Below are 25,137 nucleotides of genomic sequence, written 5' to 3'. Positions count from 1 at the left end.
ACATGCGGCGCGAAATATGCATGTTGTAGGTCAAACTGTATATGTTTCGTGCGGGGCATTTACCTGAATTTACCTGAGGGCCACTAATGCTAGAAGCCTCCACGAAGACAGGCAGCTGGCGGCTTGTCAAAGGTCTACACCATTTGCCTGGATCAATTGCCCAGTTATTAAGGTATAAAGTTATTATCACCTTCGGGAAGGTTATTAAGGCCTATTATTCCTTTGGAGGGTTATTAAGGCTTATCAACCTCTGGAGGGTTATTAAGGCTTATCAACTTCTGGAGGGTTATTAAGGCCTATCAACCTCTGGAGGATTATTAAGGCCTATCAACCTCTGGAGGGTTATTAAGGCCTTCCAACCTCTGAAGGGTTATTAAGGTCCATCAACATCTGGAGGGTTATTAAGGCCTATCAACCTCTGGAGGGTTATTAAGACCTATCAACCTCTGGAGGGTTATTAAGGCCTATCAACCTCTGGAGGGTTATTAAGGCCTATCAACCTCTGGAGGATTATTAAGGCCTATCAACCTCTGGAGGATTATTAAGGCCTACCAACCTCTGAAGGGTTATTAAGGTCCATCAACCTTTGGAGGGTTATTAAGGCCTATCAACCTCTGGAGGGTTATTAAGACCTATCAACCTCTGGAGGGTTATTAAGGCCTATCAACTTCTGGAGGATTATTGAGGCCTATCAACCTCTGGAGTGTTATTAAGGCCTATCAACCTCTGGAGGGTTATTAAGGCCTACCAACCTCTGGAGGGTTATTAAAGCCTATCTACCTCTGCAGGGTTATTAAGACCTATCAACCTCTGGAGGGTTATTAAGGCCTATCAACTTCTGAAAGGTTATTAAGGCCTATCAACTTCTGGAGGGTTATTAAGGCCTATCAACTTCTGAAAGGTTATTAAGGCCTATCAACCTCTGGAGGGTTATTAAGACCTACCAACCTCTGGAGGGTTATTAAGACCTATCAACCTCTGGAGGGTTATTAAGGCCTATCAACCTCTGGAGGGTTATTAAGGCCTATCAACCTCTGGAGGGTTATTAAGACCTATCAACCTCTGGAGGGTTATTAAGGCCTATCAACCCCTGGAGGGTTATTAAGGCCTATCAACCTCTGGAGGGTTATTAAGACCTACCAACCTCTGGAGGGTTATTAAGGCCTATCAACCCCTGGAGGGTTATTAAGGCCTATCAACCTCTGGAGGGTTATTAAGACCTATCAACCCCTGGAGGGTTATTAAGGCCTATCAACCTCTGGAGGGTTATTAAGACCTATCAACCCCTGGAGGGTTATTAAGGCCTATCAACCCCTGGAGGGTTATTAAGGCCTATCAACCTCTGGAGGGTTATTAAGGCCTACCAACCTCTGGAGGGTTATTAAGACCTATTAACCTCTGGAGGGTTATTAAGGCCTACCAACCTCTGGAGGGTTATTAAAGCCACCTAAATAGCATAATACCGACCAACCAGCAAGTATACTTTAACCCTGTATATATATATACAGTTATGCAATGGGATCGAACTCAGACCTCACACACATTACCGACTCATGCATTATGAGCTCAAGGATGTAATCATTAAGTATACAAACTCTCAGGTATGAACGCACCAATGAATCTAGCACATCTATATACGTATAATTAACTATTTGTATATGCCGGTGAAAGTCTTATTAAAATATTTTCCTGAACACTTAAAGGTATTAACTTCCATTTTCTTTCCCGGAACCGTTTATTGGAAAGGGAAACTTTAACAATAAAGCATTTCACTCCTGGCTGCAATGCGGCTGTCTTAGAAAAGCTGCGTCATGCAACGGTAATCTCTCAGTCAAAAACGATTTAGTGACAAACAAGATTTTTTTTATCTACATTTGTTTCATTTTACAAACATACAGGTATCAGAAACTTATGCATAATACAAGCAAATGAGACGATGGATTAGATTTTCAATTGTATGTATTTCCACGTTTATCTCAAGCAGTTCTATTCTGAAATAAGATGCAAGTGGGTGAAGATACCGTTAGCGTGTCTGTCGGTCGCTCTCAACCCAACCCGTCCGCCTAATAGAACGTCGCATTTTGACGTATAGTCCAACTAAACCAAAAACTGTCGTACTAGAAAATGGGAGCATACATACTGACCCGTTTTCTGTTTTGGGTTCTCTGGTTGGTTAGGATAAGAGGCACTTTAGTACAACAGTTTCTTGACATCGGGGGAGCCGAGCGGACAGCACGCTGGACTTGTGATCCTGTGGTCCTGGGTTCGATCCCAGGCGCCGGCGAGAAACAATGGGCAGAGTTTCTTTCACCCTATGCCCTTGTTACCTAGCAGTACAATAGGTACCTGGGTGTTAGTCAGCTGTCACGGGCTGCTTCCTGGGGGTGGAGGCCTGGTCGAGGACCGGGCCGCGGGGACACTAAAGCCCCGAAATCATCTCAAGATAACCTTAGGAGGACGGGTTGACCCACTGGCTGGTTCCTCATTGATACTCAGTAATTTAACAAAACAAATACTAAAATAATTAGAAAGAAAACCAAATATTTTGAACCGAGATAAGTATACCATACATACTTTATTATAGCAAAATTTTATACCGTTTTCGACAATGATAACATTACAGATTAATGTTATAACGCACTATACTTATAGGGATATATGCATTGTAAGGTATACCCAGCTTCTCAGCGTATATGCACATTAAGAGTATACTTTAGTCTTTGATATGTTCAGGATTAGAGTATACTTGTTAATTGGTCAGCATGCTGTTGTGATGGTTTTAATAAACCTCCAGAGGTTGATAGGCCTTAATAACCCTCCAGAGGTTGATAGGCCTTAAGAACCCTCCAGAGGTTGATAGGCCTTAAGAACCCTCCAGAGGTTGATAGGTCTTAAGAACCCTTGAGTCCTGAGAAAATTTGAAACGTTTGAAACTGAGATAGAAACCCCTAGTTTCGTGTGAATTGGATTATATCCACCCAATCTCTTGTTTGAGATTAGGTGGTGGATATAAATAGGCGCTGCCTTGTATGGGCCAATAGGCCTTCTGCAGTTACCGTCATTCATTTGTCTTGACATTTACGGCTTCGGCGGGTAGGCAGTTCCATGGGCTTATGACCCAGAGCTTACCATGATATAATTTGTTGATTTAATACGCAAAATTTTATTAATTTTTAGAGAAAACATAGATAGAACAAAAAATAATTTTAATATAATGTCATTTACTGAAGATCCTAATTTAATTTGAATATTATATAGTAGCTGTTGCTTATTTGAAAAGCTTCTCAAAATATTTTAGTAAAATAAAATACTATTAAAAATAATATTTCTTGTTAATTTTTTTAATCAAATAATTAAAATTTAAGTATAATACATAGGAAGATAAGAATGAAGGTAACTGCAGAAGGCCTATTGGCCCACTCGAGGCAGCTCCTAAGTGGTGAAGTTTATAACCAGAACCGTGCGCGCCATCTCAGCTGATGGTTGAGTGTGACGGATGAGCGTGAACCATCACATGCTTAGCGGGAAGGCGCACACGCGCGTGCGACCCGGGTGCGAGATCCCGGCCGCGGTCCTCTCTGCGCTAGAGATTGTGTCAACTATTTTTTTTTTAGATATTATAGCTCTTGGACCGAGGTCTTTTTCGTTCTAAACAGTCGTATTTTGTACGTAATAAACTCTCATTCTTTCTAGTGTATGGAATCGTAGTTATACAATTTGGTCAACCTTAGAGGAAGATTTTTGTGCCTCTATTCACTCTGCAGTTTGTTGCAGAGTGACTTAGTTTAAAGAGAGTTGACGTTCTAATAATTTACAGTCATTGTTGTGTTTTACGAAGTTCACTGCTTCTTATTTTTAGCGATTTCACTGTGTCATACTTTTTCACACTACTCAATATCTTCTTGTTTTCACACCCGGGTCGCACGAGCGTGTGTGCACCTTCCCGCTAAGCATGTGATGGTTCACACTCATCCGTCACACTCAACCATCTGTCAACCATCAGCTGAGATGGCGCGCACGGTTCTGGTTATAAACTTCACCACTTAGGAGCTGCCTCGTGTTGGTCAATAGGCCTTCTGCAGTTACCTTCATTCTTATCTCCCTATGTTATTATACTTAAATTTTAATTATTTGTTTAAAAATTAAATAGAAAATATTATTTAATAACATTAATTTGGTGTTATAAAAGTTTTTGAGATATCTTTTTAAATAAGCAATAGCTACTATATAATATTCACTTTAAATTAACATCTTCAGTAAGTAAATTAATATTAAAAATATTTTTCAAATATAATACTACTGTATTGAAAAACAAAAATTTTGAGTGTAAATAATTTACAATATCATTGGTTGGATCATTAGAGCTTAATGGCTGAGTGGACAGTGCTCGGGATTCCTAGTCCTAAGGTTTTGGATTATATCCCCGGCGGAGGCAGAAGCAAATGAGCAGTTTCTTTCACCCTGATGTCCTTGTTTCTGGGAGTTAGACAGCTGCTATGGACGGCTTCTTGGGTGTGTGTGTGTTAGAGAGAAATATATGTAGTAGATATAATAGAGGAAAATAGATTGGTTAGAAAGGCGGGGCCCAAGAGCTAATAGCTCGATTTTGCACACACGGCCAGGATCTCGCACACGCTAAGGGCACTGGTGGCTGAGTGGACAGCTTGCTGGACACGTAATCCTGTGGACCGGGGGGGGGGTTTAATTCCCGGCGATAAACAAAATGGGCAGAGTTTCTTTTACCCCTGATACCCCTGTTTTATAGCAGTAAATAGGTACCTGGGAGTTAGACAGCTATTGCGGGCTGCTTCCTGGGTGTGTGTGTAAAAAAAAAAAATAGTAGTTAGTACCAGTTGATTGATTGACAGTTACGAGGCGGGCCGAAAGAGCAGAACTCAAACCCCGCAAGCACAACTAGATGAACACACACACTTTTCACTTTAAGAATGTTAGCCTCATCTTCCGACACCATCTTGCACACAAAATTCTTCAGAATGAAGATAGCAACTTTCCCCAGTTTAAGGACACGCCCAAGATCACCCCAATAACCAGGAAAGAGAAAACAAGGAAAATTTAAAACAAATATTGAGAATAGAAAGAAAAAACATAAATAATTACTGTATTTTAAAAACATCTTTGTCAAGTGTAAATAGCCTAGTCATGGCGTCTAAGATTTGGTTCGCAAATGGAAATCTAGTATAAAACTGTCCTAAAATATATTATATTTCTAATTCCAATGAGAATTTAATATATTTCCTAATATGTTTATATTAGTCCAGATGTTTATAGGTTTTAATGACCCTAAAGTGGTTGATAGGCCTCAATGATCTCCAGAGATTGATAGGCCTCAATAACCCTTCAGAGGTTGATAGGTCTTAACAACCCTCCAGAGGTTGATAGACCTTAATAACCCACTAAAGGTTGATAGGCCTTAATAACCCTCCAGAGGTTGATAGGCCTTAATAACCCTCCAGAGGTTGATAGCTCTTAATAACCCTCCAGAGGTTGACAGGCCTTAATAACCCTCCAGAGGTTGATAGGTCTTAATAACCCTCCAGAGGTTGATAGGCCTTAATAACCCTCCAGAGGTTGATAGGCCTTAATAACCCTCCAGAGGTTGATAGCTCTTAATAACCCTCCAGAGGTTGATAGGTCTTAATAACCCTCCAGAGGTTGATAGGCCTTAATAACCTTCCAGAGGTTGACAGACCTTAATAACCCTCCAGAGGTTGATAGGTCTTAACAACCCTCCAGAGGTTGATAGGTCTTAATAACCCTCCAGAGGTTGATAGGCCTTAATAACCCTTTAGAGGTTGAAAGGCCTTAATAACGCTTCAAAGACTAATAGGTTTAGACTAATAGCCGAGCACCAAAGAGCCTTTTGAATTATAAAACATTGAAAATATATAAAAGTACAACATGTACGAAAGCTCGAGTCCTACAAAAGCATCAGATCTTCGTATATAGATATGTTAATGTGTACGGATCTTCGTATATAGATATGTTAATGTGTACGGATCTTCGTATATAGATATGTTAATGTGTACTGATCTTCGTATGTAGATATGTTAACGTGTACAGATCTTCGTATATAGATATGTTAATGTGTACGGATCTTCGTATATAGATATGTTAATGTGTACTGATCTTCGTATGTAGATATGTTAATGTGTACAGATCTTCGTATATAGATATGTTAATGTGTACGGATCTTCGTATATAGATATGTTAATGTGTACGGATCTTCACATATGGTCGGGTTCCCGCCGGAAAACCCCGTTACAGAGTTTTTTGTATTACGTCAATTATATTTTTCTTCCAAATAACTCGCCAAATATTTCGGTTCCATTTTGTTGTTGTTGTTTATGTCAGCTTCACAAGGCGGAACTATAATATTTCTGTCTGTCTTCTCAGACTGTCTGTGTCTGTCGTTAATGTTTGTTTATTGTTGTGTCTGTCTGTGAGTGTGTGTACTCTCCTAGATGTGCCTGCAGGTGTCGAGCTCCAGCTCTTGGACCCCCGTTTTTCTAGCCGTTGCTTGTCTAATGCAGTGTTTCCAAACCTATTACCCGATCATACCCTCTTCTCCCCGGGTATACCCTCTTCTACCTGGGTATACTCTCTTCTCCCTGGGTATAACCTCTTCTCCCTGGGTATACCCTCTTCTACCTGGGTATACGCTCCTCTCCCTGGGTATACCCTCTTCTCCCCCGGTATACCGTCTTCTCCCTGGGTATGAGAAGAGGTTATCGTGTCAAAGTCTTGTCGTCTTCATGACCTTTTCTGAGATTGGGTGGATATAAATAGGCGCTGCCTCGTGTGGGCCAATAGGCCTTCTGCAGTTACCTTCATTCTTATGTCTTGACATTTACGGCTTCGGCGGGTAGGCGGTTCCATGGGCTTATGACCCAGAGATTGTTTTTAATAATGTACCTTCACTACCAAGAATCTTGGAATTATATGATGAAAGTAAGATAAGCTTCTTATATTGATATAATTTGCTAATTAAAAGCTCAAAATTTTCAGTTTTTACAGGGTTCTTATTGAGAAAAAAAAATAATTTTTATATAATGTCATTTACTGAAGATCCTAATTGAAATTAATTATTATATAGTAGCTGTTGTTTGTTTAAAAAGCTATCTCAATTTTTTTTATTAAAATGAAGTACTGTTAAAAAGTAATATTTATTGTTAATTATTTTAATCAAATAATTAAAATTTTGGTATAAAAACATAGGAAGATAAGAATGAAGGTAACTGCAGAAGGCCTATTGGCCCACACGAGGCAGCTCCTAAGTAGTGAAGTTTATAACTAGAACCGTGCGCGCCATCTCAGCTGATGGTTGAGTGTGACGGATGAGCGTGAACCATCACATGCTTAGCCTGAAGGCGCACACGCGCGTGCGACCCGGGTGTGAAAACAAGAAGATATTGAGTAGTGTGAAAAAGTATGACACAGTGAAATCGCTAAAAATAAGAAGCAGTGAACTTCATAAAACACAACAATGACTGTAAATTATTAGAACGTTAACTCTCTTTAAACTAAGTCACTCGGCAACAAACTGCAGAGTGAATAGAGGCAAAAAAAACTTCCTCTAAGGTTGACCAAATTGTATAACTACGATTCCATACACTAGAAAGAATGAGAGTTTATTACGTACAAAATACGACTGTTTAGAACGAAAAAGACCTCGGTCCAAGAGCTATAATATCTAAAAAAAAAATAGTTGACACAATCTCTCCTCGCACCGAGAGGACCGCGGCCGGGATCTCGCACCCGGGTCGCACGCGCGTGTGCGCCTTCACGCTAAGCATGTGATGGTTCACGCTCATCCGTCACACTCAACCATCTGTCAACCATCAGCTGAGATGGCGCGCACGGTTCTGGTTATAAACTTCACCACTTAGGAGCTGCCTCGTGTTGGCCAATAGGCCTTGTACAGTTACCTTCATTCTTATCGCCCTATGTTATTATAATTTAATTTTAATTATTTGATTAAAACAAAAACAAGAAACACTATTTTTTTTACCTTATTTTAGTTTATAAAAGTTTTTGAGGTATGTTTGTAAATAAGCAATAGCTATTATATAATAATCAGTTTAAATCAAAGTCTTCAGTATATGAAAATATATTAAAAAATAGTATTTTATCATTATCTACACAATAATACAATCAAATTTTGAGTGTGAAATCTTTAAACAGTATCATTAGTCGGAGGAAGGGCGCCCCTGACGGCTGAGTGGACTGCACTCTGCATTCGTAGTCCTCAGGTTACGGGTTCAATCCCCGGCGGTGGCAGAAACAAATGGGCAGTTTCTTTCACCCTGATGCACCTGTTCATCTGTGAGTTATACAGCTGCTTCCTGGGTGTATGTGAAAAAAATCAATTGATTGACATTTGCGAGGCGGGTCCAAAGAGCCAGAGCTCAACACCAGCAAGCACAACTAGGTGAGTACACACACACAGAGGCAGTGTGTGTGTGTCCCCAACTGAGAGAGAAACAAATAGGCAGTTTCTTTCGCCCTCATGCACCTGTTCACCTAAAAGTAAATAGTACCAGGGAGTTAGACAGCTGCTACGGGCTGCTTCCTGGGTATGTGTGTGTTAGAGAGAAATATATGTAGTAGACATAATAGAGGAAAAATAGATTGGTTAGAAAGGCGGAGTCCAAGAGCTAATAGCTCGATTGTGCAGACCCATATAGTAACACACACACACCTGGTAGCCTGGTGGATAGCGCGCAGGTCTTGTAATTCTGTGGCGCGGGTTCGATTCCCGCACCAGGCAGAAACAAATGGGCAAAGTTTCTTTCACCCTGAATGCCCCTTGTTACCTAGCAGTAAATAGGTACCTGGGAGTTAGTCAGCTGTCACGGGCTGCTTCCTGGTGTGTGTGTGTGGTATGAAGGAAAAAAAAGTAGTTAGTAAAACAGTTGAGAGGCGGGCAGAAAGAGCAAAGCTAAACCCCCGCAAACACAACTCGGTGAATACACACACACACACACACACACACACACACACACACCACACACACACACACACTTTCCACTTTAAGAATGTCAGCCTCGTCTTTCCGACACCATCTTGCACACAAAATTCTTCAGAATGAAGAAAGCAACTTTCCCCAGTTTAAGGACACGCCCAAGATCACCCCAATAACCAGGAAGGAGAAAACAAAGAAAATTCAAAACAAATATTGAGAATAGAAAGAAAAAGATAGAGAATATTAATTTTGAAAACATCTTTGTCAAGTATAAATAGCCTAGTCATGGCATTTATGATTTGGTTTGCAAATAAATGATAAAATTGAGCTAAAATATATTACTTTATAATTCTAATAAGAATTGAATATAAATCCTAATATAAATCTTAATACTTTTATATTAGTCCAGATGTTAATAGGCCTTAATAACCCTCCAATCGTTGATACGTCTGAATAATGCTCCATAGGTTGATAGACTTCAATAACCCTCCAGAGGTTGATAGGCCTTAATAACCCTTCAGAGGTTGATAGGTCTTAATAACCCTCTAGAGATTGATAGGTCTTAATAACCCTCCAGAGGTTGATAGGTCTTAATAACCCTCCAGAGGTTGATAGGCCTTAATAACCCTCCAGAGGTTGATAGGCCTTAATAACCCTTCAGAGGTTGATAGGTCTTAATAACCCTCTAGAGGTTGATAGGTCTTAATAACCCTCCAGAGGTTGATAGGTCTTAATAACCCTCTAGAGGTTGATAGGTCTTAATAACCCTCCAGAGGTTGATAGGCCTTAATAACCCTCCAGAGGTTGATAGGCCTTAATAACCCTCCAGAGGTTGATAGGCCTTAATAACCCTCCAGAGGTTGATATGCCTTAATAACCCTCCAGATGACCAAACCACACCTCAGAAGGTGCAGAAATGATGACGTTTCAGTCCGTCCTGGACCATTTTCAAGCCGTCATAATTGTTAGAAGGTCCAGTTACCACATACGTTTAAGCCAACCCCAAGGAAACCCCGCGGGGTTTCACCAGGTTACGTTAGGATAGAATAGATTCGGTTCCTATTTATGGTCTCTCCTTTCTACTCTGGGTGAGTAGTGAGACGTTCCCTTACTACCATATCCTACAAGGAGGTTCCTCTTTTCCAGGCTGCCAGAGAGAGGTCGGAAGGAAATGGTTGCCACACTGCTTGCTCCTTTCAAAGTATCTTTGAAATACACTTTCAAGGTATCGCTACGTGGGTGTTTTGATTGGAACGCGCTCGTTCTCTCTCTCTGTCCAACCACTTGGGTTGGACGGTAGAGCGACGGTTTCGCTTCTTGTAGGTCGGCGTTCAATCTCCGACTGTCTACAAGTGGTTGGGCACCATTCCTTTCCCCTGTCCCATCCTTAATTCTTATCCTGCCCCCTTCCCAGTGCTATATAGTCGTGATGGCTTGGTGCTTTCTTGTGATAGGTCTCTCTCTCTCTCTCTCTGATTGATGAAGATTAAGCCACCCAAGAGGTGGCACGGGCATGAATATCCCTTAAGTGGTGGTCCTTTTGAGCCATTACCAATATCAAAAGATGATACTGGAGATCTGTGGAGGTGCGACTGCACCCTGTGTGACGGGAGATGTCTCCCGGATCTCTCTCTCTCACGTAGTAGGGACATGGAGGGGGCCACCTACCTGGGTAGTAGGAGGAGAGGAAGCTAGGTGAAGCCAGAGGAGAGGCACTTGTGGTGGTGTAGTGGTGATGGAGAACCAACACCATCACCACCCGCATCGCCGCCACCTGCATCCGCCCAGCCATCACCACCTGCGGTAAAGGAAGATACTGTTAGCATGCATAGCGGCAATGGTGATCACCCAAAACAGGAGAAACAACGGGAAACAACAGAAAGGGAAATAATTATTGATTGGTCAGAAGTTTCCCCCCTTGACTTCCCTCTCCCATCTGCCTCCCTCCTTCCCTTATCACCAGACTTGGTTTTAATCTATACAAGTAATGTTCCTGGTCAATATAGGACTATTTTTTTACCTATAAAGGTATAATTACAGGAACTATACTTATATAGTTTACGTGCTTACCTGCGGGCTCACCATAGTCCGTGCAACAAAGACATTTCGTTCTGAGCAGCTAAATTTAAAACAATAAGTTGGTTCATCTGAACCAGATGTTCCTGGATGCTCCAGATGTTCCTGGTTGGTCCAGATGTTCCTGGATGTTCCAGATGTTCCTGGATGGTCCAGATGTTCCTGGTTGGTCCAGCTGGACCAGACGTCCCACGCCTAACGCTGGGGCAGAGCGGGGTCCCCACAAGGCGCGTATAACTGTGGTATATACTTCTGTTGTTATTCTTAACAGGGACAACGGTACATAGCCGCCTCCTCGCGAATTAACAGCAGCGGCGGCCAACGGAAGTTGGAAAGATCAACGACACCCGTTGAGCCTTCCGTTCTGAAAGGGCTTTAACAACGAACTAAACGAAAAGAGGATTTGTCGTTAACTCCGTTTACAAGAAAATGAAACGACGATTTATTGAAGGAGACTTTGTTTTGAAACGTGACGTCACACTTGCCTGGTAGAGTGACAGCGTGACGTCACTGTAACAAGAAAGCAGTATATAGTTGAACCATGTAACAGCACAATAGCCCCCCGGGGGGGGGGGGAGCCAGACAGTCGGAGCAAAGACAAGGCCTATCAACCTCTGGAGGGTTATTAAGGCCTATTAACCTCTGGAGGGTTATTAAGGCCTATCAACCTCTGGAGGGTTATTAAGGCCTATTAACCTCTGGAGGGTTATTAAGGCCTATCAACCTCTGGAGGGTTATCAAGACCTTATCAACCTCTGGAGGGTTATTAAGGCCTATCAACCTCTGGAGGGTTATTAAGGCCTATCAACCTCTGGAGGGTTATCAAGACCTATCAACTTCTGGAGGGTTATCAAGACCTATCAATCTCTTGAGGGTTATCAAGACCTATCAACCTCTGGAGGGTTATCAAGACCTATCAATCTCTTGAGGGTTATCAAGACCTATCAACCTCTGGAGGGTTATCAAGACCTATCAATCTCTGGAGGGTTATCAAGACCTATCAACCTCTGGAGGGTTATCAAGACCTATCAACCTCTGGAGGGTTATCAAGACCTATCAACCTCTGGAGGGTTATCAAGACCTATCAACCTCTGGAGGGTTATCAAGACCTATCAACCTCTGGAGGGTTATCAAGACCTATCAACCTCTGGAGGGTTATCAAGACCTATCAACCTCTGGAGGGTTATCAAGACCTATCAACCTCTGGAGGGTTATCAAGACCTATCAACCTCTGGAGGGTTATCAAGACATATCAACCTCTGGAGGATTATCAAGACCTATCAACCTCTGGAGGGTTATCAAGACCTATCAATCTCTGGAGGGTTATCAAGACCTATCAACCTCTGGAGGGTTATCAAGACCTATCAACCTCTGGAGGGTTATTAAGGCCACCACAATACTTACTGACCATTTAAGGTATACCAGCAAATATACCTTAGTCCTTGACGTAAACTCTCAGTATATATAAACACCGGTAAGTAGGGTATAACTCAAAAGAGTATATACATCTATCAAAAGAGTATATACATCTATCAAAAGAGTATATACATCTATCAAAAGAGTATATACATCTATCAAGTATTTCAAAAATAAGTTTTAAATACCCAACGTCGATAGATAGCATCCTAACATTATAAATTGCGTGTAATTAAATTGTGTCACATGAACGTTTGTAACAAGATGTATATCATTAGACATTGTCACAACTTGCTATATTGGTTGTTGTAATTGCCAGGTGTTGTAGCAACGTCTAATTTTGTTGTTATTAGTTTCATATTAATTCCGATTCAGTTACTTAGAACTAGAGTTTGATTAATAATAAATTCTGGTGAGCCCAAAGTCAACAAAAGCTACTGCGGCTTTATTGGCGTTTGGTTTTTAGGGAATAAATGACATAACAGCCATTTTGGACCTTTTTTCAATATTTTCAACGTTATCTTTGTCATGTTAATTCTAGTTCACGTTTATAAGTCTTGCTATGGAAAATTAATCAATCAGAAAATAATTTCACATTAGTTATTTAATAATGATAATGTTAATAATTGATCCCTTGTGTCAGAAATCTTAAATTTATCAGTAACAAGATAACACATCTCTCATAAAAAATGAATTATTATTCAGAGCGTAGAGAAAAGGACAGACAGACAGACGACACAGACATGATATACAGACATACAGACAGACAGACAACACAGTCAGATTGAAATTGAAATTGAAATTGAAATAAGTTTATTGAGGTAAAATACACACAAAGGGATGAGGTAGCTCAAGCTATTCTCACCCCGTTCAGTACATCGTGTTAATACATACATAGACACACATCACAAACAATAAACATATTACCGAACATTCTGATAGATAAATATCTACAAAATACTTTTACGACACAGTTAGATTAACAGTCAAACAGATGATTAGTGAATTTCTAATATAACAGACAGATATCATACCAGACGCGTAATATCTGTTAAATTAACATCCGTCGTAAGTGCAAAAATAACTAAAACAATTTAGACTAAAAGAAACACTATAAAAACCGGTGACACCAAAGGTACAGAAACCACCATAAGAAATGACACGAAAGGTACAGAAACCACCAAAGGAACCCATGACACCAAAGGTACAGAAACCACCATCAGAACCCATGACACCAAAGGTTCAGAAACCTCCAAAGGAACCCATGACACCAAAGGTACAGAAATCATCAAAAGGAACCCATGACACCAAAGGTTCAGAAACCACCATAGGAAATGACACCAAAGGTACAGAAACCACCAAAGGAACCCATGACACCAAAGGTACAGAAACCACCAAAGGAACCCATGACACCAAAGATACAGAAACCACCAAAAGGAACCCATGACACCAAAGGTACAGAAACCACCAAAAGGAACCCATGACACCAAAGATACAGAAACCACCAAAAGGAACCCATGACACCAAAGGTACAGAAACCACCAAAAGGAACCCATGACACCAAAGATACAGAAACCACCAAAAGGAACCCATGACACCAAAGGTACAGAAACCACCAAAAGGAACCCATGACACCAAAGAAGTAACGGTTACTGAAGAGAATAACAGATGACTTGCCAAACCTGACCTTGGGGGAGTTTGTTACACAGAGCAACAGAACAGTAACAGAGGGAGCTTTAGAAGCTGTTGTATCAACAGTAACGCCCGAAGAACAACGGTAATAACAGCAACATTAACAACGGCGGTAATAGCAATTATAACAACGCGAAATAACCTAGGTATAACGGCCGAGGCAGCTGGTAGGTAGCCAGGAGGACCGTTATACGCTGGTATACTCACTGGCCGACCGCCGCCAGCCACCTTTCTGCCTGTTATTCATTCCCTCGCACTCTCTTTCTCACTCACTCACTCATCGTTTACTTATTCACTCTCATTCAACAATTCATCTTCCACCGAGGATGAGTTAACATCCCTTCAACGGGTAATAGTGAGCAAACAACGTCGATTTAACGTCTAATCTGACTTTAAAATGCAAGGTTAAAACCAAATAGGTTCGATTACTGCGTAATGACGTTTTATCTATGCAAACTATGCAAATTGAGATAATTTCTGGCCTCATGTTTACTGGAGTAAGAGTGAAATAAATGCCTTTATAAATTGTAAAAAAAAGTGCTTGGGCAAACTCACTCCTAAACTCTTCACAGGCGTTTCTTAATCTTTCTTTATGGAGAGTCAGCATACTAAAATGTGTCAGTTTTACAATGTTTATAAAGATAAACTAAAATTTGCATATTCAGACTCCGTTTTATAAGACTATAAAGTTATTGTCAGTGACAGAGTAGTTAAGAGATGGAAGTCACTCAGAAGTGAGGCAGACACCTTGATAGACATTCAACCCATACACACATGAATATTAGATAGATACCCGACCCACACACCTGAAAATTAGACACCCAACCCACACCTGAAAATAACGGGAAGAGACAACGTTTCAGTTCGCCGTTTTCTTTATTTTTTCAGATGTGAAAAAACCCGTAAACAAAAGAGTTTTGAATTAACGTTGCTAACGATAATTTACCGTTGAATTAGCGTTACTCTTTTACATAACCCCCATAGGGAAGGAGGAGGATCGAACGAGGTCACCCTATTGTGTATACACCTACGCTTCGTCTCCCCGCAACGAAGCCCACTACTACAATGGCAGCAAAGTGGATTGATGATTGATGCTTGCGTTCAATAGACGCTCAGTCTACCAAGCCGCTTATACGTTGATGACTCCCATTACTCTACCGGTGCTTCCGGAAGTGCAGCTGTCGTTACTCTCAGCGTCGACTCCTGTAGAGAGCCGACTCCTGTAGAGAGCCGGCTCCTGTGAAGAGCTGGCTCCTGTAGAGAGCCGGCTCTGTGGAGAGTCCGTATTAATAACTGAGACGCCCTTCCCCCAGACGCAAATGTTGGCCAAACTCGCCACGTCCAAACGTGGACAGATTTCCCAAACTGACACTTGATTAAGCATTCCGTTCCCTCGAGCGTTCCCTGCGTCATGAAACTACTGTACTAAATTGCCCGAACCCTCACTGAAGACCTGTGGATAGAGTTTTTGGGCCTTAGAGGAATTTGTACGTTGATTTGTGGGTATGGGGTCCACTACCACCCACAGGATGGGTATGGAGTCCACTACCACCCACAGGAGGGGTATGGGGGTCCGCTACCACCCACAGGATGGGTATGGGGTCCACTACCACTCACAGAAGGGGTATGGGGTCCACTACCACTCACAGAAGGGGTATGGGGTCCACTACCACCCACAGGATGGGTATGGGGTCCACTACCACTCACAGGAGGGGTATGGGGTCCACTACCACCCACAGGATGGGTATGGGGTCCACTACCACTCACAGGATGGGTATGGGGGTCCACTACCACTCACAGGATGGGTATGGGGGTCCACTACCACCCACAGGATGGGTATGGGGTCCACTACCACTCACAGGATGGGTATGGGGGTCCACTACCACCCACAGGATGGGTATGGGGTCCACTACCACTCACAGGAGGGGTATGGGGTCCACTACCACCCACAGGATGGGGTCCCCTACCACTCACAGGATGGGTATGGGGTCCACTACCACCCTCAGGATGGGTATGGGGTCCACTACCACCCACAGGATGGGTATGGGGTCCATTACCACCCACAGGATGGGTATGGGGTCCACTACCACCCACAGGATGGGTATGGGGTCCACTACCACCCACAGGATGGGTATGGGGTCCACTACCACCCACAGGATGGGTATGGGGTCCATTACCACCCACAGGATGGGTATGGGGTCCACTACCACCCACAGGATGGGTATGGGGTCCACTACCACCCACAGGATGGGTATGGGGTCCATTACCACTGCCCTACCATAGCCGTTCTGCATATTAATGTCTTTATGTAAGGTACACTTCATACCTACGAATTTTCCACTGTATCATGTGTCATATATATGTACTTTTAAATCAATAATTTTTTGTTATTATTAATATTATTATTATTATTGTTATTATTATTACAGAATTGAGGTAACTGCAGAAAGCCTATCATCTTATAATAGGATGCTCCTATTTTTACCCTTCTAAACCTTTTCTTGTGTCTCTCCTGCGCTTGAAACAAACTAACGATCCAGCGTGTATCATGTTACTAGGTACTTTGTTCTCTAAATCAATAACAGGTATTTAATGGATTTTCACTTATATGAAAATGTGAAAAATGGTTATACGATGGCAGTCTTACAAGAAACTGAAATTAGTCGAAGGAATGTAAGGAACTAATTGAATCCTTTACGGCTGGTCAACAAGTGGAATGCACTGAAAGAGCAAGTTGTGGAAGCCACCTCCATCCACAACTTTAAAGGCCAAATTCGACAAAGAAATTGAACGTCAAATTTTGTTATATGGCAACAGGTACGACAAGGCTATGGTGGGCGGGACATTTAAGACCTCACTTCCTTGTAGTTACTGATTGGTAAGTGATAGGTAGTTAATGATAGGTGACCACACACACACACACACACACACACACACACACACACACACACACACACATGACGCTACGAGGTAAGGCTAAGGGAGCTGAACCTCACATCCCTGGAAAACAGAGGAGTAAGTGGAGACATGATAACCACCTACAAAATTCTCAGTGGAATTGACAGGGTGGAAAAGACACTCTTCAGCACTGGAGGGACGCGAACAAGGGGACACAGGTGGAAACTAAGTACCCACATGAGCCACAGAGACGTTAGAAAGAATTTTTTCAGTGCCAGAGTAGTTAACAGGTGGAATGCATTAGGCAGTGATGTGGTGGAGGCTGACTCCATACACAGTTTCAAGTGTAGATATGATAGAGCCCAATAGGCTCAGGAACCTGTACACACACACACACACAATGTAATGTAATGTAATGAAGATAGGTGTAGGGAGCAGGAGGCCAGATACAAGGTATCATCTGGGAGAGGAAATTCTTCAGGAGTCAGAGAAGGAAAAAGACTTGGGGGTTGATATCACGCCAGACCTGTCTCCTGCAGCACATATCAAGCGGATAACATCAGCGGCATATGCCAGGCTGGCCAACATACGAACGGCATTCAGAAACTTGTGTAAAGAATCATTCAGAACTTTGTATACCACATATGTCAGGCCAATCCTGGAGTATGCAGCCCCAGCATGGAGTCCATATCTAGTCAAGGATAAGACTAAACTGGAAAAGGTTCAAAGGTTTGCCACCAGACTAGTACCCGAGCTGAGAGGTATGAGCTACGAGGAGAGACTACGGGAATTAAACCTCACTTAGCTGGAAGACAGAAGAGTTAGGGGGGACATGATCACCACATTCAAGATTCTGAAGGGGGTTGATAGGGTAGATAAAGACAGTCTATTTAACACAAGGGGAACACGCACAAGGGGACACAGGTGGAAACTGAGTGCCCAAATGAGCCACAGAGATATTAGAAAGAACTTTTTTAGTGTCAGAGTGGTTGACAAATGAAATGCATTAGGGGGTGATGTGGTGGAGGCTGACTCCATACACAGTTTCAAGTGTAGATATGACAGAGCCCAATAGGCTCAGGAATCTGTACACCTGTTGATTGACGGTTGAGAGGCGGGACCAAAGAGCCAGAGCTCAACCCCCGCAAACACAACTAGGTGAGTACAACTAGGTGAGTACACACACACAATCAGGTGACCGACTGTAGAGTTCTCATCCGATGACGGCGGTGTTCGAACACTCCCCGCGACTCTGACTTGAATCGAATTTGGACACGATCTGGTACATCATATTTGTGTTTCATTTACAAAATAAACATTTAAGATCAATATTTAAGTGACTAGGAATACTTACATAAATTACATTGAATTAACAGCTGTTATTTCCATCATTAGAACGGGTAATTACAAATCTAGTAAATAAATTTGTTATCGAGATTACACAAATGTTTTTGTTATATATTTCAATTAGTTGACTAATGGTGGAAACGTCGATATGAGGCTTCAGAATGGCGTCTTTGTTCAGGGGGAACGAACGAGGGTTGTGTACGCATTTTTACCTACGGTCACAAGAGGCATAATGATTACTGTGTGTGTGTGTGTTTGTGTGTGTGTGTGTGTGTGTGTGTGTGTGTGTGTGTGTGTGTGTGTGTGTGTGTGTGTGTGTGTGTGTGTGTGTGTGTGTGTGTGTGTACATATTCCTAAGCCTATTGGGCTCTATCATATCTGCACTTGAAACTGTGTATGGAGTCAGCCTCCACCACATTACTTCCTAATGCATTCCATTTGTCAACCAGTGTGTGTGTGTGTGTGTGTGTGTGTGTGTGTGTGTGTGTGTGTGTGTGTGTGTGTGTGTGTGTGTATTCACCTAGTTGTGTTTACGGGGGTTGAGCTTTGCTCTTTCGGCCCGCCTCTCAACTGTCAATCAACTGTTTACTAACTACTTTTTCACACTCACCGCACACACACACACACACCAGGAAGCAGCCCGTAACAGCTGACTAACTCCCAGGTACCTATTTACTGCTAGGTAACAAGGGGCATTCAGGGTGAAAGAAACTTTGCCCATTTGTTTCTGCCTGGTGCGGGAATCGAACCCGCGCCACAGAATTACGAGTCCTCCGCTGTGTGTGTGTGTGTGTGTGTGTGTGCTACCATCTTCCCTGACTAACCAACGGCTTCCACCGAGTAGATTTCTGAAGCCTGAAAAAAAAAATTAAACCTCCTTACTACCAAAACAGAAGCATAAAACAAGTGACGGGCGCGCCTGGAGGATCGGGACGCGTCCACGGTCATGGAGGCGGACCAGATAGCATCATAAGTGTTAAAGGAAGGAGCTGAAGCACTAAATAACAGTTACAGCCCCGCTCCTGTGCCAGGTGACTCCAAACAACGGGCTCACCATAGCCCGTGCTACTTGCCACTTTTATTCCGAGTAGCTGAATCTAAAGTAACAACGACAACACTATACAATCTAATATGGAAGCTATGCACAACATTGCGTGAGACGGAGAGTTGCCAGAAGGCTAGAAAACGCCGAATGGTATAAACATATTCAAAATATGAGATAGACTAGCCTAGAGACCCATAGACTATACAGACCAGCATCCTTAACATGTATATCATACATTCCAGCATCCCTGCCGTATATAAATTACAAATTACAGGGTTTATACATCCCTGGCATGTATAAATTAGCGTTTCCGCCATGTATACACTAAACAGATCTGCATCCCCGAGAGGCATCGACTAGATTTATATCATTGCATGGGAGGCGGAACCCTGGAGCTAGATCTCTTTCTCTCCCTGAAGACACTGATGAGGAAGTACAGACAGGTATCTACACACAACAAGCCCCCCCCCCCCCACCCCAATGTTGTTTACAAGTGAGGGGACTAAAAAGTCTTAGAGAGTGAGAGGCGTTATTAAGACGTCTTGGAGTATGAGAGCAGCAACTAGGAAGTCTTTGAGAGTGAGAGGAACAACTATAGTAAATCTAGGAAGTCTTGGAGTGTGAGAGGAGCAACTATAGTAAATCTAGGAAGTCTTGGAGTGTGAGAGGAGCAACTATAGTAAATCTAGGAAGTCTTGGAGTGTGAGAGGAGCAACTATAGTAAATCTAGGAAGTCTTGGAGTGTGAGAGGACCAACTATAGTAAATCTAGGAAGTTTTGGAGTGTGAGAGGGGCAACTATAGTAAATCTAGGAAGTTTTGGAGTGTGAGAGGACCAACTATAGTAAACCTAGGAAGTCTTGGAGTGTGAGAGGAGCAACTATAGTAAATCTAGTAAGTCTTAGAATGTTGTGTGGAGGAAGACCAGACTTTAAGTGGGTAATATCACATTATTATCTTCCGCCTTCCGAGTGGGAACTGTGAATCATCCCGTGAGAACCGGGCCGTCTTGCTTGTCTGTTAGTGTCTGGGGATACACTCTCTCTATATAGAGATATTATCAGTGTGATACTAATGCTGCAGAAGCAATTAGGCTATCAACAGGGATTTATGCAAAATAAGATGATTAAGTGATTGAGAAATAGAGAACATCAACACATATCTATCGTATCTAGCAAAATAGATACATGTCTATCAAAATAACGGGCAAACAGGGGCCAGATTCACGAAAGAACTTACGCAAACACTTACGAACGTGTACAGCTTTCCTCAATCTTTGACGGCTTTGGTTACATTTATTAAACAGTTTACAAGCATGAAAACTTCCCATTCAACTGTTGTTATTGTTCTAAATAGTCTCTTGGTGCTTCGGAGCTCATTAACTGTTTAATAATTGTAAACAAAGCCGCCAAAGATTGAGAAAAGATGTACAGGCTCGTAGGTGTTTGCGTAAGTTCTTTCGTGAATCTGGCAAACAGGAATACAGTATTGTGTCATTACCACTGCTTCAATCACCAAATCACTTGTTCCGTTTTGCTTCTAATCGAGAGGTTATTTTTCCTAACAAATAATTTCCTATAAATTCTTATTTACAAATCTCTTCGGTAAGAAAATAAAAGAGAAATTAGAAATGAACAGAACACAATATGAGAAAGAGAAAATTGACTTTGTCCGCAGGAACTCAGCTTAATTCTGAGATTCCTTCAAGAATTTCTAAACGGAAATCACTGATATTTCCTCATTCCCTAGAATACATGAAGACTTCATCAACGTTTCAGATATACATAGAGAGATACACGTTGTTAAATGTATATCAGGTTCACTGTGCATATACATCGAGTATAATTTAGGTTTGGTTCCTGTTTAAGCCTAACTTATATTCCCTGATTGGTCAGTAGATTCTTGTAGCAGTCTTAATAACCTTCCATAAGCCTTAATAACCCTCCAGAAGTTTATAGGTTTCAAACCCCGTAGAGGTAGATAGACCGTAATAACTCTCCAGAGGTTGATAGGCGTTAATAACCCTCCAGAGGTTGATAGGCCTTAATTTCCATCCAGAGGTTGATAGGCCTTAATTTCCATCCAGAGGTTGATAGGCCTTAATAACCCTCCAGAGGTTGATAAGTCTTAATAACCCTCCAGAGGTTGATAGACCTTAATTTCCATCCAGAGGTTGACAGGCCTTAACAACCCTCCAGAGGTTGATAGGCCTTAATAACCCTCCAGAGGTTGATAGGCCTTAATACCCCTCCAGAGGTTGATAGGCCTTAATAACCCTCCAGAGGTTGATAGGCCTTAACAACCCTCCAGAGGTTGACAGGCCTTAATAACCGTCCAGCGGTTGACAAGCCTTAATAACCCTCCAGAGGTTGATAGGTCTTAACAACCCTCCAGAGATTGACAGGCCCTAACAACTCTTCAGCTGAACCAATTCAGATTAACCTAGCACCTTGACTTCAAAAATCAACATCTGTTCGCAACTGACCAGAATATAATCTGTTATATCTCCCACAATTTTCACAATTCAATTCACAAGAACCAAACTAGCGGCTACCTGTTTGATGGTAAAAATGCAAGCACAGTTCCCAGAGGAACTATGTCATTCCCAAGATCATCATGATATCTTCAGAATTCTCAAGATCATCATGTTATCTTCGGAATCAATTACACTGTTGACGGAGATGGCAGAGAGACTGGACTCTTGTATATTTTCCCAAAGCCTAATGAAATAAAAATACTTTTGCTCGAAGATGGTATATTGATATATTTAGCATCTTATAACAATAGAGGATATAAATTTAGTTCAAAATATATCAACACGAAACAATGGATAAAAACCATAAAAATATTAGATTTTGTGAACCAAAAATTTATTTAGAGACAAGATTTACCGGGAAACGAGGGTTATATATATATATATATATATATATATATATATATATATATATATATATATATATATATATATATATAAGTTTCATTGAATATGACCGCATATTCTGTATTTATTATTTTCTGGTTTAGGGCTTCTATCCCTCTAACTATTTTCTTAGCATCAGGGCTTAGTTGAAATAGGAGTTCTCCAAAACTCATTTTCGTACTTTTAAGGTGAAGAAAAGAAGTGATTTACTATAGAATAGAATGTATTACACTTGTTTATATAATTTGCACAACGTTTCGAACCTCTATATATATATATATATATATATATATATATATATATATATATATATATATATATATATATATATATATAAGATGCTAGCTTTCTACAGAATTTCCCAGACGCACGTTCAGCTCCTGTGGAGAGAGTTTTCACCGCACATTCTCAACACAACTCCCAAGGCCAACCCAGCAACGTATATAAAATTATTTTAACGTGAATATAAAGTTACTTTGAGTTCATTTAACAGCCGATATAAGTGCTTGACGTTTATACATATTAGGTGCAAGCGATGAGTCACAATAACGTGGCTGAAGTATAACCCTCCAGAGGGTTATACTTCAGAAGTATAAAGAACACAAGAGAAGTGTTAAGTCTGCAGACACTAACAATGCTCTCTTCTGCTATGTGAGGGATTCTAATCATCCCATTGATTGGTCTTCCTCCAAAATAATCTTTCCTGCCTCTACTGTACACAGACGCCGTCTTGTAGAATCGGCTCTTTTACACAATGTACCCAACATGAACTTGAGTCCTGGCTTTGTTGCTGTGGACTCTTCCCTTTCACAGTATATACTCAAATGCTCTAATCTTTCTAACAAACGTGACTTAACATAAGCTTTCCCCCTTCCATTTCTTTCTTTCTCTTTCCCTTTCTTTCTCTCTTCTCCCTTTTTCTGTTCATTGTCTTCTACGCTCCCTTGCTATCCTCTTCTTATTCCTATTACTATCTCCTTCGGTGGTTATAATAGGAGCTGCCTCGTATGGGCCAATAGGCCTGCTGCAGTTCTCATTACTACTATCCCCTACACCTGACTTTCCTCCTCAGCTCTTTCTTGCCTATTTAATGCCTGTCCCTACCTGTCCTCATCACAATCGACTTGAGAATGGTCCAGGACGGACCGAAACGTCGTCGTCCCTTCAATTTCTAGTGTGTGGTCTGGTCTACATATTAGGTATTCACCAATAGTGACAAGACGCTGCCACTCAACTAATACATCTCATTTTAACCGCTATGGTCCGCAAAATACAAAATATGACACATGCAAATTAGCGTCTCAGATATGTATACGTTTTCTATGCGTAGGATGGTTGGGTTAGGTGGGGGTGGCTAGGGTTCGTATGTTTTAATACCGCTTCTTTTGAACGTTGTGGCAAACGGAACATAATTAGCTCTAATAGATTTTTACAATACAAAAATTTGTAACAATGAATCTCTTCTGGGACAGGAAGCCTGCACCTAGGCCTATAGAGGCCTCCCTAGTCCTATAGAGGAATCCCTAGTCCTACTGTCCTTCCCCAGTAATACATCTCACAACAGTTGCCTAACTCAACGTGCCCAATCGTTTCTGTCCTACCCGGGGATTAAACTCGGGTCACTTGGTTGAGATCAAAGGACGTAGCCCACTGCGCTACGGGATAATCTAAATAATTTGACCTTGTAAATCTTCAAACTGCAAAACTTTGTATTTAGAAAAGACCTGGGTAAATACTGCGTTAGAAATAGAGTTCTGATTTTGAGAAATTACCGGGCAACACAACAGACCCGGAATCAATGGATTGTTTCAAGCGTAGGTTAGACATGTATATATACATATATGAATAAGTTTGGAAGTAAATAGGAGCTGCCCCGGGCCAATATAGCTTCTGCAGTTCTATTTAGACTTATGTATAAATTACACTTAGCTAAATGAACTATTGAGTTCAGTTCCTGAACCCATTATGTGCCTCTGTAATTCTTTCCACCACCGCCCACGGGATGGGTATGGGGTGCATAATAAAGAAATTGAATTCTCAAGGAGCTGAATACAATTTTCAGAATATTATATATATATTATATATATATATATATATATATATATATATATATATATATATATATATATATATATATATATATATGTCACATTAAGAAACGATGCAGCTTACATTCAAAAAATTTGTTTTTAATTCACTCAATATATATATATATATATATATATATATATATATATATATATATATATATATATATATATATATATATATATATATATGTCACATTAAGAAACGATGCAGCTTACATTCAAAAAATTTGTTTTTAATTCACTCAATATATATATATATATATATATATATATATATATATATATATATATGTCACATTAAGAAACGATGCAGCTTACATTCAAAAAATTTGTTTTTAATTCACTCACACAATATATATATATATATATATATATATATATATATATATATATATATATATATATATATATATATATATATATATATATATATATATATATATATATATATATATATATATTCTTTCATTCTTTCAGCTGTATTCAAGTACTACAGGATTGTAGTAAGCCTCTTAATGTAATATATTTTCTGTACTATATATTTTTCAACTCATTCTCCAAATATAATGGGATCTAAAGTGTGTGTAGAGAGACTATACAAGAGAAAGACTCTTAATGGCGGGTTGGGACTCACTAGCTTAGGAAAAGACCTCGATAAGGCCAAGATTCTT

At 40.9% G+C, this 25,137-nt stretch overlaps 1 protein-coding gene across 1 annotated transcript in view; it reads right to left on the bottom strand.

Moving 5' to 3' along the window:
• Window positions 1-10,777, bottom strand: part of LOC123770591 (serine protease filzig) — a 39,162-nt gene extending 28,385 nt beyond the window's left edge. The window contains exon 1 of the mRNA XM_069301778.1: window positions 10,652-10,777. Coding sequence (XP_069157879.1) covers window positions 10,652-10,775 — 124 coding nt within the window. The 5' untranslated portion in view covers window positions 10,776-10,777. The remainder of the gene's footprint in view (window positions 1-10,651) is intronic.
• Window positions 10,778-25,137: the final 14,360 nt, after the last annotated feature.

Source organism: Procambarus clarkii, chromosome 46, assembly GCF_040958095.1.
Source record: "Procambarus clarkii isolate CNS0578487 chromosome 46, FALCON_Pclarkii_2.0, whole genome shotgun sequence".
In the NCBI taxonomy this organism is placed as follows: domain Eukaryota; kingdom Metazoa; phylum Arthropoda; class Malacostraca; order Decapoda; family Cambaridae; genus Procambarus; species Procambarus clarkii.
The sequence above is the reverse complement of the archived record's forward strand: the minus strand, read 5'-3'. Positions and strand labels throughout refer to the sequence as shown.